This window comes from Ranitomeya imitator, chromosome 1, assembly GCF_032444005.1.
Source record: "Ranitomeya imitator isolate aRanImi1 chromosome 1, aRanImi1.pri, whole genome shotgun sequence".
Lineage (NCBI taxonomy): Eukaryota > Metazoa > Chordata > Amphibia > Anura > Dendrobatidae > Ranitomeya > Ranitomeya imitator.
The window spans coordinates 298,586,537-298,607,125 of record NC_091282.1 but is presented as its reverse complement, the minus strand read 5'-3'; the positions used below and the strand labels follow the sequence as shown (position 1 = coordinate 298,607,125).

At 46.0% G+C, this 20,589-nt stretch overlaps 1 protein-coding gene across 1 annotated transcript in view; it reads right to left on the bottom strand.

The window, feature by feature from the left end:
* C1H22orf15 (chromosome 1 C22orf15 homolog) overlaps positions 1 to 12,110 on the bottom strand; it is a 29,616-nt gene extending 17,506 nt beyond the window's left edge. Inside the window, exons 1-2 of the mRNA XM_069745413.1 lie at positions 11,967 to 12,110; positions 11,543 to 11,629 (exon numbers count right to left, since the gene is read on the bottom strand). Of these exons, the coding sequence (XP_069601514.1) occupies positions 11,543 to 11,629; positions 11,967 to 11,994 (115 nt within the window). The 5' untranslated portion in view covers positions 11,995 to 12,110. The remainder of the gene's footprint in view (positions 1 to 11,542; positions 11,630 to 11,966) is intronic.
* Positions 12,111 to 20,589: the final 8,479 nt, after the last annotated feature.

Genomic DNA, 20,589 nt, shown 5'->3' with positions numbered 1-20,589 from the left:
CTGTAAGATGGACCACCATTTGACACATTAATTTTTTTCCATGTTTTCTGTCTGAAAATTTGGGGTGCGTCTTATGGTCCGGTGCGTCTTAGAGTCCAAAAAATATGGTATTTTCATTCAGGAGCATTATAATTACGCTGTAATTTGTAAGGTCACCGCCCCGGATGTGCTGCAGAAGACCGGAGAAGATGGAAGTCTGCAGAGACCAGCTTTCGATCTGAAAAGTCATCATAGAGTCTGAATAAGATGGAGAAGAAAAGAAAGCGATTTGCTCCAATCAGGAAAAATGTCATCTATACGGTACCTAGATGTAAATGTTTATTTGTAGTACTGCCTGCTTCCCATTATTACTGTGTTTCTTGTATGTTCCGCACTTTGACGATTGATAACAGCTCCCAGTATCTCCTTACCATTGGAAAGGACATAATGGGAATTTCAGGTTTACACAATACAATTGTATATGGCCAAAACCTAAAACAGAAACAAAAAAGGAACATATACCCTGCTGTAAGTAAATAAATAAAAGCAACAGTGCATATAAATAACACAGAATACTTAGTAAACACATTTTTTGATCAAAAAAAGCGTAAAACCCTTCCCACCAACATCAAGGTGTACCCAAATCGGGATGATCCTAACCTGTAGTATTAAAACCTCACTATGTGTCAAAGTGACATCAATATGAATAAGGGCCGAGCAGGACCAGGTCCCGAATATGGATACACAGCAAATGGGAATCTATATAAATGCAATGTGCAGCTCAAAGAAAAGGAAGCACACCCCCACTTGCACTAGTGCAGAAGCCTGAAATTAAACTGAAAAAAAAAAAATGAACTGGAGTATAAGGAGCTGAGGTATATTGGCCTGACTTGACATTATAATTGATCACATTACTAAGTTTGGTGATGTATTCATGTACTAATGGTGGTTCCCTGGTGATGTATTTTATACTGATGGTGGTTCTGGTGCTGCATTTCTGTACCGATAGTTCTGGTGATGTATTTATGTACTGTTGGTGGTTTTGGTGCTCGATTTCTGTATTATTCTTGGTTGTGGTGATGTAATTCTGTACTGATGGTAGTTTTGGTGCTGCTTCCCTGTACTTATATTGGTTTTGATCCTCCATGAATGTAACAATTGTAAAAAAGCAAGAAGTAAGGTCTTGGATGATAGATATGTTCCACTGAGATGGTTGGCCTCAGTAATGTAAAAGCTGTATCAGTAACACTAGTTAACTGAGAGAGTAAATTTGACTAGATTTTGGGTCCGGGATTTAGGAGCAGCCAAAAGAGTCCGGGTGAAAAAGTGTGTTCCTATAATCCAGTCTAGGGCTTACAGGCTAAATAACAAGCAGCTGGGTTAGCTCAGCAGTGTGTAGTTTGGACTGGAGCTGAACAGAGTTGTGTTTGTCAGCTGAATGCGTTTGAACAGAGGTTGGTGAGGCTGCTATATTTACCTTGTTTCATTGTGCCTGAAGGAAGGACTGTTTATGTTACTCACTTTTACTGGAGAAAGATGGACGAATTTATTAAGCAATTACTCAAGAGCAATCTGCAGCAGCAATTTCAGCAGCAACAGCATCAGCAGCAGATGACTATCTTGTCAGAAATTGTCCAGGCCAGAGAGACGTCACCTCCCGCAAACCGAAGTGATGGTACCCGTGTGAGGTTAACTGTATGGGAGGCCTTGCAGAAAATCACTCTGGAGGATGACGCTGAGGCTTTCCTGACTTTCTTTGAGAGGGTGGTAGACCAGGAGAAACTGTCCCTGGCATAGGTCCATGCTCCATATCTTACTGGGGAACTGCAGAAAGCATACTACAATCTTGCCCTGCAGGATGTCAAGGAGTACGGTAAGTTGAAGGTAGAGATTATGGTCCGTTTGGGTGTAACACTGGCAATGAACATGCAAAAATGGCTGCAGCCTGAGACCTGCTCTTCGGCACAGATGGAAAGAGTGGTAGTGGACTGATTTATCCACTCACTACCTAAGTCTATGCAAAGCTTGGTGGCCCAAGGAAATCCTCAGAATGTGGACTGCCTTGTGAGCCTCTTGGAAAGACACTTGATTGTGGAGTACTCCCATAAAAATCAATGAAGCCTCAGGTCACCTTTTTGGGATACCCAAAAGAGGGGGTCCAAGTACACTTCTGAGGTGCGCACAAAGACCCAGAAGGGTCAGAGCCGGTTTCAAGGGCTGCATCTTGTACCATCATCTGCTGGAGGTGTCAGGCCCCGGGCTATAACGCAGCCTGTTGTCTTTTGGTTCAAGACCCAATGGACTGCTTTGTAGGCAGAAACTTCTTATTTTTGCACATCCCATCTGCAGGGCCATATCTCACCCTGGTCAGGGACCTCAGCTTTGCCAGGTGACGGTGAACGGTGTTATTGTGATCAGACATCTACACTTCAGCATCTGCTAGTCCCTGGGAAGGAGGTGGGGTAAGGTGGATATGCCAAGAACTATCTTATGGCCCAGGTCGACATATGCACAGATATATTCAAGACTTTGTGGTTCAGAATTCTATGTTAGAACCAAGAATTCCTATTCCTGATTTGTTTTTTGGAGATAGAACTAAATTTCTGAGTTTCAAAAATAATTGTAAACTATTTCTGGCTTTGAAACCTCGCTCCTCTGGTGACCCAGTTCAACAAGTTAGGATCATTATTTCTTTTTTACGTGGCGACCCTCAGGACTGGGCATTTTCTCAGGAGATCCTGCATTAAGTAATATCGATGCGTTTTTTCCTGGCGCTCGGATTGCTGTACGTTGAACCTAATTCAGTGGATCAGGCAGAGAAAAATTTGCTGGCTCTGTGTCAGGGTCTGGATGAGATAGAGGTATATTGTCAGAAATTTAGAAAGTGGTCCGTACTCACTCAATGGAATGAAGGTGCGCTCGCAGCTATTTTCAGAAAGGGTCTCTCTGAAGCCCTTAAAGATGTCATGGTGGGATTTCCTATGCCTGCTGGTCTGAATGAGTCTATGTCTTTGGCCATTCAGATCGGTTGACGCTTGCGTGAGCGTAAATCTGTGCACCATTTGGCGGTATTATCTGAGCATAAACCTGAGCTTATGCAGTGCGATAGGACTTTGACCAGAGTTGAACGTCAAAAACACAGACGTCTGAATGGGCTGTGTTTCTACTGTGGTGATTCCACTCATGCTATCTCTGATTGTCCTAAGCGCACCAAGCGGTTCGCCAGGTCTGTCACCATTGGTACGGTACAGTCAAAATTTCTTTTGTCCGTTACCTTGATCTGCTCTTTGTCATCCTATTCTGTCATGGCATTTGTGGATTCAGGCGCTGCCCTGAATTTGATGGACTTGGAGTATGCTAGGCGTTGTGGGTTTTTCTTGGAGCCCTTGCAGTGTCCTATTCCATTGAGAGTAATTGATGCTACGCCTTTGGCCAAGAATAAGCCTCAGTACTGGACCCAGCTGACCATGTGCATGGCTCCTGCACATCAGGAGGTTATTCGCTTTCTGGTGTTGCATAATCTGCATGATGTGGTCGTGTTGGGGTTGCCATGGCTACAAGTCCATAATCCAGTATTAGATTGGAAATCCATGTCTGTGTCCAGCTGGGGTTGTCAGGGGGTACATGGTGATGTCCCATTTCTGTCTATTTCGTCATCCACCCCTTCTGAGGTTCCAGAGTTCTTGTCTGATTACCGGGATGTATTTGATGAGCCCAAGACCGATACCCTACCTCCGCATAGGGATTGTGATTGTGCTATCGATTTGATTCCTGGTAGTAAATTCCCAAAGGGTCGACTGTTTAATTTATCTGTGCCTGAGCACGCCGCTATGCGGAGTTACGTGAAGGAGTCCTTGGAGAAGGGGCATATTCGCCCGTCATCGTCACCATTAGGAGCAGGGTTCTTTTTTGTGGCCAAGAAGGATGGTTCGCTGAGACCTTGTATAGATTACCGCCTTCTAAATAAGATCACGGTTAAATTTCAGTACCCCTTGCCGTTGTTATCTGATTTGTTTGCTCGGATTAAGGGGGCTAGTTGGTTCACAAAGATAGATCTTCGTGGTGCGTATAATCTTGTGCGTATTAAGCGAGGCGATGAATGGAAAACTGCATTTAATACGCCCGAGGGCCATTTTGAGTATCTAGTAATGCCATTCAGACTTGCCAATGCTCCATCAGTGTTTCAGTCCTTTATGCATGACATCTTCCGAGAGTACCTGGATAAATTCCTGATTGTGTACTTGGATGACATTTTGATCTTCTCGGATGATTGGGAGTCTCATGTGAAGCAGGTCAGAACTGTGTTTCAGGTCCTGCGTGCTAATTGTTTGTGAAGGGATCAAAGTGTCTCTTTGGTGTTCAGAAGGTTTCATTTTTGGGGTTCATCTTTTCCCCTTCTACTATCGAGATGGACCCTGTTAAGGTCCAAGCCATCCATGATTGCACTCAGCCGACATCTCTGAAAAGTCTGCAAAAGTTCCTGGGCTTTGCTAATTTTTATCGTCGCTTCATCTGCAATTTTTCTAGTATTGCTAAACCATTGACCGATTTGACCAAGAAGGGTGCTGATGTGGTCAATTGTGTTGTGAATTCTGTGGCAGAGTTCACTCCTGTGGTCACAAGTGGTACTTCGGCTGATTCTCTCTGGGATCTTCCGTTTGTGGAGGAAAGTGGTACTGCAGCTTCTGAGTTTCCTCCCTCAGGTGATCTGGTGAGCTCGTTAGCTTCTTCTCTACTTAACTCCACCTGATGCTTTGATCCATGCTTCCTGTCAATGTTCCAGTGTTGGACTTGTTTTTTCCCTGGATCATTCCTGTGGCCTGCTGCTCTGCAAAGCTAAGTTTTGCTTATGTTATTTTGTTGCTATTTTTCAGTCCAGCTTGCTTTATTGGTTTTTCTCGCCTGCTGGAAGCTCTGAGACGCAGAGGGACCACCTCCGTACCGTTAGTCGGTGCGGAGGGTCTTTTTGTCCCCTCTGCGTGGTTATTTATAGGTTTTTGTGCTGACCGCAAAGTTATCTTCCCTATCCTCGTTCTGTTCAGCTAGTCGGGCCTCACTTTGCTAAATCTGTTTCATCTCTATGTTTGTGTTTTCATCTTACTCACAGTCATTATATGTGGGGGGCTGCCTTTTCCTTTGGGGAATTTCTCTGAGGCAAGGTAGGCTTATTTTTCTATCTTCAGGACTAGCTAGTTTCTCAGGCTGTGACGAGGCGCCTAGGTTCTGGTCAGGAGCGCTCCACGGCTACCTTTAGTGTGGTTTGATAGGATTAGGGATTGCGGTCTGCAGAGCTCCCACGTCTCAGAGCTCGTTCTATTATTTTGGGTTATTGTCAGATCACTGTATGTGCTCTGACCTCTATGTCCATTGTGATTCTGAATTGCCTTTCATAACAGTACAGGAAGCCAAAAGTGCTAATGATTCTCAATAGAGGGAAAAAAGAAGTTCTGAGACCATTTTTTTTTCTTTGCAGTGTGTTTTGTCTTTTTTTTCCGCTAGACATTTGGGTGGTTCAGGACACAGGTGTAGCAATGGACATTAAAGGTCTGTCTTCATGTGTGGATCAGCTCACGGCAAGAGTTCAAAATATTCAAGATTTTGTGGTTCAGAATTCTTTGCTAGAACCGAGAATTCCTATTCCAGATTTGTTTTTTGGAGATAGAACTAAATTTCTGAGTTTCAAAAATAATTGTAAACTATTTCTGGCTTTGAAACCTCGCTCTTCTGGTGACCCAATTCAACAGGTTAGGATCGTCATTTCTTTTTTGCGCGGCGACCCTCAGGACTGGGCATTTTCTCTTGCGTCAGGAGATCCTGCGTTGAGTAATATCGATGCGTTTTTCCTGGCGCTTGGGTTGCTGTACGATGAGCCTAATTCAGTGGATCAGGCAGAGAAAAATTTGCTGGCTCTTTGTCAGGCTCAGGATGAGATAGAGGTATATTGTCAGAAATTTAGAAAGTGGTCAGTGCTCACTCATTGGAATGAATCTGCGCTGGCAGCAATATTCAGAAAGGGTCTCTCTGAAGCCCTTAAGGATGTCATGGTGGGATTTCCTATGCCTGCTGGTTTGAATGAGTCTATGTCTTTGGCCATTCAGATCGGTCGACGCTTGCGTGAGCGTAAATCTGTGCACCATTTGGCGGTATTACCTGAGCTTAAACCTGAGCCTATGCAGTGTGATAGGACCTTGACCAGAGTTGAACGGAAAGAACATAGACGTCTGAATGGTCTGTGTTTCTACTGTTGTGATTCCACTCATGCCATCTCTGATTGTCCTAAGCGCACTAAGCGGTTCGCTAGGTCTGCCACCATTGGTACTGTACAGTCAAAATTTCTTCTGTCTGTTACCTTGATCTGCTCTTTGTCATCGTATTCTGTCATGGCATTTGTGGATTCAGGCGCTGCCCTGAATTTGATGGACTTGGAATATGCTAAGCGTTGTGGGTTTTTCTTGGAGCCCTTGCAGTGTCCTATTCCATTGAGAGGAATTGATGCTACGCCTTTGGCTAAGAATAAGCCTCAATACTGGACCCAGCTGACCATGTGCATGGCTCCTGCACATCAGGAGGTTATTCGCTTTCTGGTGTTGCATAATCTGCATGATGTAGTCGTGTTGGGGTTGCCATGGCTACAAGCCCATAATCCAGTATTAGATTGGAAATCCATGTCGGTGTCCAGCTGGGGTTGTCAGGGGGTACATGGTGATGTTCCATTTCTGTCAATTTCGTCATCCACCCCTTCTGAGGTCCCAGAGTTCTTGTCTGATTACCGGGATGTATTTGATGAGCCCAAGTCCAATACCCTACCTCCGCATAGGGATTGTGATTGTGCTATCAATTTGATTCCTGGTAGTAAATTCCCAAAAGGTCGATTGTTTAATTTGTCCGTGCCTGAGCACACCGCTATGCGCAGTTATGTGAAGGAATCCCTGGAGAAGGGGCATATTCGCCCGTCATCGTCGCCATTAGGAGCAGGGTTCTTTTTTGTAGCCAAGAAGGATGGTTCGCTGAGACCTTGTATAGATTACCGCCTTCTTAATAAGATCACGGTTAAATTTCAGTACCCCTTGCCATTGTTATCTGATCTGTTTGCTCGGATTAAGGGGGCTAGTTGGTTCACAAAGATAGATCTTCGTGGTGCGTATAATCTGGTGCGAATTAAGCAAGGCGATGAATGGAAAACTGCATTTAATACGCCCGAGGGTCATTTTGAGTATCTAGTGATGCCATTCGGACTTGCCAATGCTCCATCAGTGTTTCAGTCCTTTATGCATGACATCTTCCGAGAGTACCTGGATAAATTCCTGATTGTGTACTTGGATGACATTTTGATCTTCTCGGATGATTGGGAGTCTCATGTGAAGCAGGTCAGAACGGTTTTTCAGGTCCTGCGTGCTAATTATTTGTTTGTGAAGGGATCAAAGTGTCTCTTTGGTGTGCAGAAGGTTTCATTTTTGGGGTTCATCTTTTCCCCTTCTACTATCGAGATGGATCCTGTTAAGGTCCAAGCCATCCATGATTGGACTCAGCCGACATCTCTGAAAAGTCTGCAAAAGTTCCTGGGCTTTGCTAATTTTTATCGTCGCTTCATCTGCAATTTTTCTAGTATTGCTAAACCATTGACCGATTTGACCAAGAAGGGTGCTGATGTGGTCAATTGGTCTTCTGCTGCTGTGGAAGCTTTTCAAGAGTTGAAGCGTCGTTTTTCTTCTGCCCCTGTGCTGTGTCAACCAGATGTTTCGCTTCCATTCCAGGTCGAGGTTGATGCTTCTGAGATTGGAGCAGGGGCTGTTTTGTCGCAGAGAAGTTCTGATTGCTCGGTGATGAAACCATGCGCCTTCTTTTCCAGGAAGTTTTCGCCTGCTGAGCGAAATTATGATGTGGGAAATCGAGAGTTGCTGGCCATGAAGTGGGCATTCGAGGAGTGGCGTCATTGGCTTGAAGGAGCTAAGCATCGCGTGGTGGTCTTGACTGATCATAAGAACTTGACTTATCTCGAGTTTGCCAAGCGGTTGAATCCTAGACAGGCTCGTTGGTCGCTGTTTTTTGCCCGTTTTGACTTTGTGATTTCGTACCTTCCGGGCTCTAAAAATGTGAAGGCGGATGCTCTGTCTAGGAGTTTTGTGCCCGACTCTCCGGGTTTATCTGAGCCGGCGGGTATTCTCAAAGAGGGAGTAATTGTGTCTGCCATCTCCCCTGATTTGCGGCGGGTGCTGCAAAAATTTCAGGCTAATAAACCTGATTGTTGCCCAGCGGAGAAACTGTTTGTCCCTGATAGGTGGACGAATAGGGTTATCTCTGAGGTTCATTGTTCGGTGTTGGCTGGTCATCCTGGAATCTTTGGTACCAGAGAGTTAGTGGCTAGATCCTTTTGGTGGCCATCTCTGTCGCGGGATGTGCGTACTTTTGTGCAGTCCTGTGGGATTTGTGCTCGGGCTAAGCCCTGCTGTTCTCGTGCCAGTGGGTTGCTTTTGCCCTTGCCGGTCCCGAAGAGGCCTTGGACACACATCTCTATGGATTTTATTTCAGATCTTCCCGTCTCTCAAAAAATGTCAGTCATTTGGGTGGTTTGTGATTGCTTCTCTAAGATGGTCCATTTGGTACCCTTGTCTAAATTACCTTCCTCCTCTGATTTGGTGCCGTTGTTCTTCCAGCATGTGGTTCGTTTACATGGCATTCCAGAGAATATCGTTTCTGACAGAGGTTCCTAGTTTGTTTCGAGGTTTGGGCGAGCCTTTTGTGCTAGGATGGGCATTGACTTGTCTTTTTCCTCGGCTTTCCATCCTCAGACTAATGGCCAGACCGAACGAACCAATCAGACCTTGGAAACATATCTGAGATGCTTTGTTTCTGCTGATCAGGATGACTGGGTGTCCTTTTTGCCTTTGGCTGAGTTCGCCCTTAATAATCGGGCCAGCTCGGCTACCTTGGTTTCGACGTTTTTCTGCAACTCTGGGTTCCATCCTCGTTTCTCTTCAGGGCAGGTTGAGTCTTCGGACTGTCCTGGTGTGGATACTGTGGTGGACAGGTTGCAGCAGATTTGGACTCATGTAGTGGACAATTTGACCTTGTCCCAGGAGAAGGCTCAACGTTTCGCTAATCGCAGACGCTGTGTGGGTCCCCGACTTCGTGTTGGGGATTTGGTTTGGTTATCTTCTCGTCATATTCCTATGAAGGTTTCCTCTCCTAAGTTTAAACCTCGTTTCATTGGTCCGTATAGGATTTCTGAGGTTCTTAATCCTGTGTCTTTTCGTCTGACCCTTCCAGATTCTTTTTCCATTCATAACGTATTCCATAGGTCATTGTTGCGGAGATACGTGGCACCTATGGTTCCATCTGTTGATCCTCCTGCCCCGGTTTTGGTGGAGGGGGAGTTGGAGTATATTGTGGAGAAGATTTTGGATTCTCGTGTTTCAAGACGGAAACTCCAGTATCTGGTTAAGTGGAAGGGTTATGCTCAGGAAGATAATTCCTGGGTCTTTGCTTCTGATGTCCATGCTCCCGATCTTGTTCGTGCCTTTCATATGGCTCATCCTGGTCGTCCTGGGGGCTCTGGTGAGGGTTCGGTGACCCCTCCTCAAGGGGGGGTACTGTTGTGAATTCTGTGGCAGAGCTCCCTCCTGTGGTCACAAGTGGTACTTCAGCTGATTCTCTCTGTGAGCTTCCGTTGGTGGAGGAGAGTGGTACTGCGGCTTTTGAGTTTCCTTCCTCAGGTGATGTGGTGAAGTCGTTAGGTGCTGCTCTATTTAACTCCACCTAGTGCTTTGATCCTGGCCTCCAGTCAATGTTCTAGTATTGGACCTGTTTCCTCCTGGATCGTTCCTGTGGCCTGCTGCTCTGCATAGCTAAGTTCCGCTTTTGCTATTTGTTTGCTGTTTTTTTCTGTCCAGCTTGCTTTTTTGTTTTTTCTTGCTTGCTGGAAGCTCTGGGACGCAGAGGGTGTACCTCCGTGCCGTTAGTTCGGTACGGAGGGTCTTTTTGCCCCCTTTGCGTGGTTGTTTGTAGGGTTTTGTGTTGACCGCAAAGTTACCTTTCCTATCCTCGCTCTGTTCAGAAAGTCGGGCCTCACTTTGCTAAATCTATTTCATCTCTACGTTTGTCTTTTCATCTTAACTCACAGTCATTATATGTGGGGGCTGCCTTTTCCTTTGGGGTATTTCTCTGAGGCAAGGTAGGCTTATTTTCTATCTTCAGGCTAGCTAGTTTCTCAGGCTGTGCCGAGTTGCATAGGGAGCGTTAGGCGCAATCCACGGCTGCCTCTAGTGTGTTGGAGAGGATTAGGGATTGCGGTCAGCAGAGTTCCCACGTCTCAGAGCTCGTTCTATGTTTTTGGGTTATTGTCAGGTCACTGTATGTGCTCTGACTTCTATGTCCATTGTGGTACTGAATTACCAGATCATAACACTAGGCCACTCCAAGACCTTCATATGCTTCTTACAACGCCACTCCTTTATTGCCCTGGCGGTGTGCTTGGGATCATTATCATGCCAAAAGACCCATCCATGTTTCATCTTCAATGCCCTTGCTGATGGAAGGAGGTTTGCACTCAAAATCTCAAGATACAGCGCCCCATTCATTCTTTCATGTTCACGGATCAGTCGTCCTGGTCCCTTTGCAGAGAAACAGCCCCAAAGCATGATGTTGCCACCCTCATGCTTCACAGTAGGTATGGTGTTCTTAAAGAAGAAGTTACAGGTCTGCGAGAGCCAAAAATCTTGCATGTTTTTAGGTGACCAATTAATTATTTTCCACCATTTTGCAAAACAAATCTTGCCAAATCAGACAAGGCGATTTTCTGGATTTGTTTTTTTCATTTTGACTCTCATAGTTGTGGTCTACCTATGATGTCAATTACAGGCCTCTCTCATCTTTTTAAGTGGGAGAACAGGGTCCCTGACTAAATACTTTTTTTCCCCACTGTAAGCCTATTCCTTTCCAACCTATGGTATTAAAGAGTTCCTAGTCACAGCATTTTAATTTCACGACTGAGAGCCTTTTAATATGATACATTTGAAATGCATAGTGTTATACGGCTATATATTTTTTTAACTTTGATTATGTGCAATTTTTTATCATATTGGATTTTAATATCATGGAATAAAGAATCAAAGTTTTTTAACCTAGAAGATGAGTGCTGGAACTACGTTTTATTGCTTTCTACAACTGGTATGCAGTACCCACTATCTCGGTGGGACATGTTAATCTGCACTGTCGAGAAACCAAAATGTTACATGAACTGTCTTCAAAATATCTACTTTTAAAAAGGTGAGCAGAGAAATAATATTTTTCTTTTTTACACTTTAAATAAGACCTTTGAGATGACAATGGTTGTCAAGGACTAAAAAGTGGTCAGCTATTACCAGAAATGGTGCCATATATGTCCATGGCCAGTCTCCAGTTATGCAGCTCACCATCTATAAGTCAATAGTGCTGAGCAATATGTGGCTTTTTATGGATAATAAAGCTGTTTTTTCCCTAATCCTGAACGACTAATTTATATACGATATTTGAGTTAATTGATAACCATGCAGTTTTCCTCCAAATCAACAGTAACATTACTCACCCTCAGGTCCACATTGGCATCTTTCTCTTAAACTTTCCGTTAAATTGATAGCTTTGCAGTTTGGATTTAATAAAATCTGATGATCATCTGAAAAACACATCTTACAGTTAGAACGTGGTAAGGTAAAGAGCGGCTGTGTTTTATAAATTGATCTAGAATGTCAGCGGAAGATTTGCTTTAGGTAATAATAATTAATGACTGAATTGCTAACATTGTGATGCCTTAATATAAGATCCAAAAGACGAGCTTCAGCAGAAAGCCTGTAACACAAGATTTTAGACATTTCACTCAACAATTTCTCACTATTTGCTTTGATTCTCTCTGAAGCCCCCACAGTCTGCCATGTACCTTGTGTGCATTGTGCTCAGTTAGTAACACAGCACTTATGGAAAGAGCTGAAATGAAATACAATCTCTTACTTTACCTCCAAATTTCACGGTGACAAACATCATCCACACTGTTGTGGTCTTCACGGAGAAGAGTTTTATATACGTGATGTGTTTCTATTACTAAAATCTCCTGTAACTAAGGAAGGACTTCTAGGGTCCAGGACTGTTAACAGCTCAGCGAAGAGTTGATCCTTTTGTCTTGGTATCTAAGAGGCAGCAAAAGCTTGTGCCAAGAGGCATATAATTAGCCCCTATGGAAGCTTACAATGACACACTGGGCGGAAGATGTCACACTAGTCATTAAATCACAACTCACCAGACGTGTAAGTGATGGAATGTCGGCAACTGAGATGACAACACTTGTCCTTTTATTCTGACAATATAACACTAGTTGTGTAATGGAGAAGGAGGAAACACAACTTGCTGTATTATTCTATTATTCTACGTTACATAATTGTGATATGGAACAGGTTTCTTTACCTTCTTTTACACAAAGTTCAGTAGCGCTGCTTTAAACCTGTATTTAAAGGGAACCTGTCACCCTAAATATGAAGTCCAATTTGCAGGTGCCTTGATATAGAGCGGGAGGAGCTGAGCAGATTGATATATAGTTTTGTGGTAGAAGATTCAGTATAAGGCCACGTTCACACATTCAGTATTTGGTCAGTTTTTTACCTCAGTATTTGGTAAGTCAAAACCCGTAGTGGAACAATCAGAGGAAAAGTATAATAGAAACACCTCACCACTTCTGTATTTATTTTCCATTTCTGGTTTTGGATTACAAATACTGATGTGAAATACTGACCAAATACTGAACATGTGAACGTGGCCTAACGTGTTTTACTCATTTAAACCTTTGCTGTTTTGGGAGTTTTCGGTTGACCTGTTCTGAGGTTTTGTTTCTGATATTGTCCTGATTGCTCTGGTCGCTTCCTCTCCCATAACATTTTAGTCCTTCATGTGGCCGGGAATGATCTCTGCTCTTTCCACCTAGCCAAGCTCCTCAGTATAATGCGTACAGACGTGAATAAATTTCATGGCTTCTTCACAGAACTAACCTTGGTCTGGCCAATTACATTATATTCTGGGAGGGTGGGGGGTTACATCACACTATATGGGGTGGGCAGCATTATGCCTTATGACTACAGTATACTCTATGGGGGGCTGCATTGTACTATATGAGGGGGGCTGCATTATACCCTATGAGGGTGCTACATTATATTCTATGGTGGGGACTGCATTATACCTTATGAGGGGGGTTGCATTATATTCTATGAGGTGGGTTGCATTATATTCTATGAGAGGGGGCTGCATTATATTCTATAAGAGGGGCTGCATTATATTCTTTGAGGGAGGCTTAATTATTTTATGAGGGGGGCTGCATTATATTCTATGAGGGAGGCTACATAATATTCTATGAGGGAGGCTACATAATATTCTATGAGGGAGGCTGCATCATATTCTATCAGGGGGGGGTGTTACAGAACCCCCCAGCACCAAGAATATGTTATGCAGTATATGTATGTATAATAGTTTCCATGTGAAATGCATCAGTCCACAGACTGCGCCCCTGGACAAGATATTCTCTTTCTGACCTCCCCCACCTTTGTAATTCCCACAGTAAATATTGGCAGGCTCCGGCCCCCTGCGGCTATTGTAATGTATGTCTGGCCTGCTGTTTTCCTATTGGCCTGCCCTGTGTATCTGTGTTATATATTCTGTGTGCTGTGAATAAAGGGTGTTCTTTAGACTGGAAATACGTGGAGAAACAGTCAGCTTTTATATGCTCTCATGTAATCAAGAAATTTCTGCCAGCGTCATTCATTCAGAATCTAGCAAAAGCAGAGTGGACCTCCTGAAACACGGGGGGTGCTGAAAGAGGGATGTGATACCCCTTCTACAGGAGAAAAGGAATGAATGGAAGAAAACTACCAGAAGTTAAAGAGGACTACATTAAAAGATCTGGTGGAAGCCCGAGGGTTAATCGCCAGCAACAAAACAAAAGCGGATTTGATAGCAGCCATCATGGAACACGACAGTGCAGCGCCCCCCAATGTGAATGTGGAGAAGACTGAATTCCAGAGGGAGGTAAAGAACAGAATGGCGTTCTATGGCCCAAACCCTGCAGTAGAGATCATATGAGAGGTGATGGCTGATGTGCGTACTGATCTGAAGGAAGAGATGGCCGAGCAGACCAGGATAGAGCTAACCAAAATGGAGTTGGCAGAGCGGACCAAAGTGGAGCTGGCCAAGATGGAGATGGCAGAGCGGAGAGAGGAGAGTCAGCGAGCAAGGGGAGCTCTGGCCTCCGCCCAGGTACCTTCAACAGTAAGCCACCAAAAGATCCAGTATAATGCCTTCCAACAGTTGCTGGAGGCAGAGGAAGACATTGACGGCTTTCTGCAGGACTTTGAGCAGCAGTGTGCCCTTCATCAAGTGAAGCTGGAGGAACAGGTTCAGATTCTGGCCAGCAAGCTGACAGGCCGGGCAGCGGACACCTATCGCACGGTACCTGATGAGGACTGTATGGACTATGAGCGGATCAAAGAAGTGATCGTGGCCCGGTATGCGCTGACACCAGAGGCATACCGCCAAAAGTTCCGCGGACTTATAAAACGAGTAACCGATACCCACGCTGAATGGGCCTGTAAATTACGGCGGTCACTGCTACAGTGGGTACAAGGGAGCCAAGCAACCACTAAGGAGGACGTCCTCCAGCTCTTCTTGTTAGAACAATTCTTTAATGGACTAAACCCCGAGACACAGGAATGGCTTCGGGACAGGCGGCCAATGACTCTTGAGGAAGCCGCTCGTCTGGCCGATGAACACATTGACGCCAGGAGGCCTCAGTTGTCCGGATCAAAGTGGTCACTAGGGGTCCGCCCATAGACCTGGAGGGCCCCAAACCACCGAAGATTGTAGGGGGACCAGCTAGAAACCCTGCCTACCACAGTTCCCCTGGGGCGCGATGCCACACCTGCCATCAGCTGGGCCACCTGCAAAGACAATGTCCCAACCGGACTCAGCATACCCAGTGGCCAAAGGCGAGAACAGCTACATCCCGCTGGGCCGCTGTACACTGCTACCAAGGCGAAGCTGACCCGGCATTGGCGGCTACAACTAACCAAGGGGTGGAAGACATGGAGGAAGTGTTGCATGAAGTAGACCCCGTGCAGGCAGCCCGGGCAGATAATCGACAACAGCATCGACAGGTCGTGTGGGTTAATGGGAAACGCATGCAGGGACTAAGAGATTCCGGAGCAACTTTGACCCTTGTGAAGCCTCACCTCGTCCGGGACCAAGAGAAGACGGACCGGACAGTGGCAGTCCGTGTAGCAGGGGGAGCCATACACCGACTGGCCACTGCCTGGATTCACCTGAACTGGGGAGTTGGGGATGGCCTTGTTGAGGTCGACTTGGAGGATTTGCCTGCAGACGTTTTGCTGGGAAATGACTTGGGGCCCATGTTGTCTGCCTTCTCGGTTGCCCCTCTGGCTGAGACATATCCTGTGACCACCCGGAGACAAGCTCGAGCTGCGGAGGCGGAATCACACTCAGAGGAGGCCCAGGTAAGACATCCCAGCCCTACACGTATTCCCATAGCCAGACACATTTCTTGGGCCAACCCAGATGAATTTAAGAGGGAGTTACTTGAGGATCCTTCATTGGAGGGATATCATGGGAAGGCACAGGAGGGGAGAGGGGTACTGGAAGGGGAACAGTTTATATGGAAGCAGGGACTCCTCTACCGGATCACAGAGCAGCACCACACAGGGACGAGCCCCACTATAAAACAACAGCTGGTAGTTCCCAAGAAGTATAAGCAGGAGTTACTGCGAATCTCTCATGACATACCCTTGGCTGGGCACTTCGGCGTCAGTCGCACCCGGCATCGTCTGACACAAAACTTCTTTTGGCCGGGGGTAACCTATGATGTTCGTCAATACTGCCAGACCTGTGACAGTTGCCAGCGCATTGGCAAGAGGGGAGATTGATGCAAGGCCAAATTATGCCCCCTCCCCATTGTGGAGGAACCATTTAGCTGAGTAGCGGTCGATCTGATAGGGCCGTTAGCCAAACCCAGTCAGTCAGGGAAAAGGTATATATTGACAGTGGTAGATTATGCCACATGGTATCCAGAGGCGGTTACGTTACCTAACATACTGGCAGAGACGGTGGCGGCTGCCCTGCTCCAGGTTTTCTCACGGGTTAGATTTCCCCGGGAGATTATCTCAGACCAGGGTACCCAGTTTACAGCAGAGGTGACCAACCAACTGTGGAAGCTGTGCAGCGTAAAGTCCATTAGAAGCGCCCCGTACCACCCGCAAACCAATGGGTTGTGTGAACGCTTTAACGGGACGTTAAAACAACTCATTGGGACTTTTACCAGGACCTACAGGGACTGGGAGAAATTCTTGCCTCACCTCCTGTTTGCCTATCGAGAGGTGCCCCGAGAATCCACGGGGTTCTCCCCATTCGAACTGGTATACGGGAGACGGGTAAGGGGACCCCTAGACTTAGTGCTAGAACACTGGGAAGGGGAGGGCATCATAGAAGGGGTACCTATTGTACCCTATGTGCTGGAATTCCGGGACCGCCTACAGGAGCTGACCCAGGCTGTACATGGGAACATGCAGGTGGCCCAGCGGCACCAGCGCGTATGGTACGATCGGAGGGCCAGAGAGCGCACCTTGGAAATAGGGCAGAAGTGTTGTGAATTCCGCTCTTGGGCTCCCTCCGGTGGTTGTAAGTGGTATGGCTGCTCCTTGGATTTAGCAGTCTGCAGCTGCTTACACTGATTGTCTTTCTGCTCAGCTATTTATGCCTGGCTCTTCCCTTCAGCCAGTGCCACTTGTCAATGGTTCCTGGTTGGATTCACATCTCTTTTGGATGTCCCTGATATCCTGACCAGTTCAGCAAAGATAAGTCCTTGCTTTGCTCTTTTCTGTCCACATGTTGTGGACTTATTCGTTCTGTGCATTCTATGTTTTGTCCAGCTTGTCAGTATGGATTAATTCAGTTAAGCTGGAAGCTCTGGGAAGCAGATTTACCCTCCACACCTTTAGTCAGGTGTGGAGATTTTTGTAAACTCTGTGGATTTTTGTAGTTTTTAATACTGACCGCACAGTATTCTACCCTGTCCAATCTATCTAGCTAGACTGGCCTCCTGTGCTTCATCCTGGTTTCATTCTGTGTATGTCTTTTCCCTCTCCACTCACAGTCATTACTTGTGGGGGGCTATCTATCCTTTGGGGATTTTCTCTGAGGCAAGATAGTTTTCCTGTTTCTATCTTTAGGGGTAGTTAGTTCTCAGGCTGTGACGAGGTGCCTAGGGAGTGACAGGAGCATCCCACGGCTACTTCTAGTGTTGTGTTGAGCTTAGGGACTGTGGTCAATACAGGTACCACCTCCTTCAGAGCTCGTCCCATGTTGCTCCTAAACCACCAGATCATAACAGTACAAGTGGCCAAAAATGAATTAAATGCATCTCAAAAGAAGGAGAAAAAAATTCTGAGCCATTTTTTTTTCTGTGCTCTGTTTTGTCTTTTTTTTCCTCTTGATCTCTGGGTGGTTCAGGATTTATGCTCTGGCATGGATGTTCAGGGTTTGTTTTCTCGTGTGGATCAACTTGCTGCAAGAGTACAGAGTATCCAAGATTATGTTGTCCAGACTCCTCCTTCAGAGCTCATCCCATGTTGCTACTAAACCACCAGATCATAACACAGAAGGTCCTGGTGTTAGAGCCCACTAAGCAGAACAAGTTCCAAGCTGCATGGCAGGTGCCCTACCAGGTAGTGGGGAAAATAGCTGACACCACCTATAATGTCGCCGATTGTGATGACCCCAGGGTTATCCGCATGTTCCATGTGAATATGCTGAAGCCCTATCGGGAGCGCCCTGAAGAGGTAGTGGCCATCTGTACACCTGAAGCAGAGGATTTAGCCGGACTTCCCTTGCCTGATGTCTTAGGGGAGAGGACTCAGTCTAAAACATGGGACCAGGTACACTGGGGTGAAGACTTAGGTCCCCGGGAGAGACAGCAGGCGGAGGAGTTGTTGAGGCAGCGACAGAGGATGTTTTCGGGGAGACCCGGGTACACTCACCTGGCACAACACAAGGTTGAGACCCAGGATCAGACCCCCCTGCGACAACCCCCCTTCCACATCCCTGAGTCTGTACGAGAACGGATGCGACAAGAGATACAAGAGATGTTGCGTTTAGGGGTCATTGAAGAGTCAGATAGTCCCTGGGCATCCCCCGTAGTGTTAGTGCCCAAGAAGGATGGGACTACCCGGTTTTGTGTTGACTATCGTAAGCTCAATGAGAAAACAGTGACGGATGCGTATCTCATGCCGCGTGTGGATGACTTGTTAGACCGGCTGGCAGGGGCAAAGTATTTGACCACCATCGATCTATGCAAAGGCTACTGGCAGATTCCCCTTAGTCCTGATGCTATTCCCAAGTCGGCATTTGTCACCCCGTTTGGCTTATTCCAGTTTCGAGTTATGCCATATGGGTTGAAGACTGCCCCAGTGACTATCCAGAGGCTGGCTGATCGGCTTCTGGATGGTCTTTAGGACTATGCGTGTGCCTACCTGGATGACATCGCCATCTACAGCGCGACATGGGAAGAGCATCTAAATCACCTAGAGACAGTATAAGACAGGATACACAAGGCCGGAATCACCCTGAACCCAAACAAGTGTCACGTGGGCAAGGCAGAGGTTCAGTATTTGGGGCATTGGATGGGAAGTGGGAAACAGAGACCAGAACCAGCCAAGATTGAGGCCATAGCCAAATGGCCCACCCCACGCACTAAAACCCAGGTCATGGCATTTCTAGGGACAGTGGGGTATTACAGGAAATTTGTTCCCAATTACAGCAGCGTAACCAAGCCCCTCACTGATCTGACCCGTAAGAACCAACCCCACCAGGTAACCTGGACCCCAGAGTGCGAGGAAGCCTTCCGCCAGCTAAAGGACGCCCTCACCAATACCCGTGTATTGGCCGCACCCGATCCAACTAAACGTTTCCTGGTTCACACAGACGCTTCTATGTTTGGATTGGGGCAGTACTAAGCCAAGTCGGGCCGGACAGCCAAGAACACCCGGTAGCTTACCTTAGTCGGAAACTACTGCCCCGTGAAGTGAGCTATGCGGCCATCGAGAAGGAGTGTCTGACAATAGTATGGGCGCTCAAAAAGTTACAACCATATTTGTATGGATGACAGTTTTCCCTCCTAACGGACCATAATCCCCTAGTCTGGCTTATTCGGGTCTCCGGAGACAACGCCAGATTACTGCGGTGGAGTTTAGCCCTACAACCTCTGGACTTCACCATCCACTACAGACCCAGCAAACAAAACAGCAACGCCGATGGACTAAGTCGACAAACAACTCGTACCAACCCCATAAACTTCGGTCATCCCCAAACTGATCCGTTAAGGATCAGACTGTGTATGCCGATCGCGTCGCTGAAAAGGGGAGCCGTGTTACAGAACCCGCCAGCACCAAGAATATGTTATGCAGTATATGTATGTATAATAGTTTCCATGTGAAATGCATCAGTCCACAGGCTGCGCCCCTGGACAAGATATTCTCTTTCTGACCTCCCCCACCTTTGTAATCCCCACAGTAAATATTGGCAGGCTCCGGCCCCCTGCGGCTATTGTAATGTATGTCTGGCCTGCTGTTTTCCTATTGGCCTGCCCTGTGTATCTGTGTTATATATTCTGTGTGCTGTGAATAAAGGGTGTTCTTTAGACTGGAAATACGTAGAGAAGCAGTCAGCTTTTATATGCTCTCATGTAATCAAGAAATTCCTGCCAGTGTCATTCATTCAGAATCTAGCAAAAGCAGAGTGGACCTCCTGAAACACGGGGGGTGCTGAAAGCGGTACTACAGCACAGTAGACCCCGTTACAGGGGGCTACATTCTATTCTATGAGGCGGCTACATTATATTATATGAGAGGGGTTCCTTTATATTCTATGAGGGGGGCTACCCCAACCCCTGCTAAATAATTAAGACATGTACTTCCTTATATTATACCCTGATATTAGCGTGTTTTACCACACAATTGGTGGTCTTGTATTTATTTCTATGTAGCTACCTAGTGGGCCCCAAGAATGATTTTTTCTCGTGGGCTCAAGGTGCTCCAGTCCAATGCTGATGAGAACACAAAACATCCAAATGACCCTGATCTAAAGTTCATATACCCTGGTAATTTTGGCCTGATAACATGCATGGAAGTTGACACAAATGGGTTTCAATGACTACCAAGGGTAACAACCTTACATGTGACCTGTTTGTTTGTAAACAGTGTGTTTTCATAAAAGCTGAGTGAGTTTCTGGGATCGAGACAGACTCTTGAATCTTTCATCCAGCCACTGATGTTTCTGTATTGTGAATCATGGGGAAATCAAAAGAATTGTCAACGGATCTACAAGAAAAGACGGGGGAACTATATAAAACAGGAACGGGATACAAAAAGATATCCAAGGAATTGATAATGTCAGTCAGCAGCGGTCAAACTGTGATTAACAAATGGAAAATCAGGGGCTCTGTAAAAACAAAACTATAGTCAGGTAGACCAACTAAAATGTTGTCCACAACTGTCAGGAAAATTGTTTGGATGCAAACAAAAACCCACAAGAAAC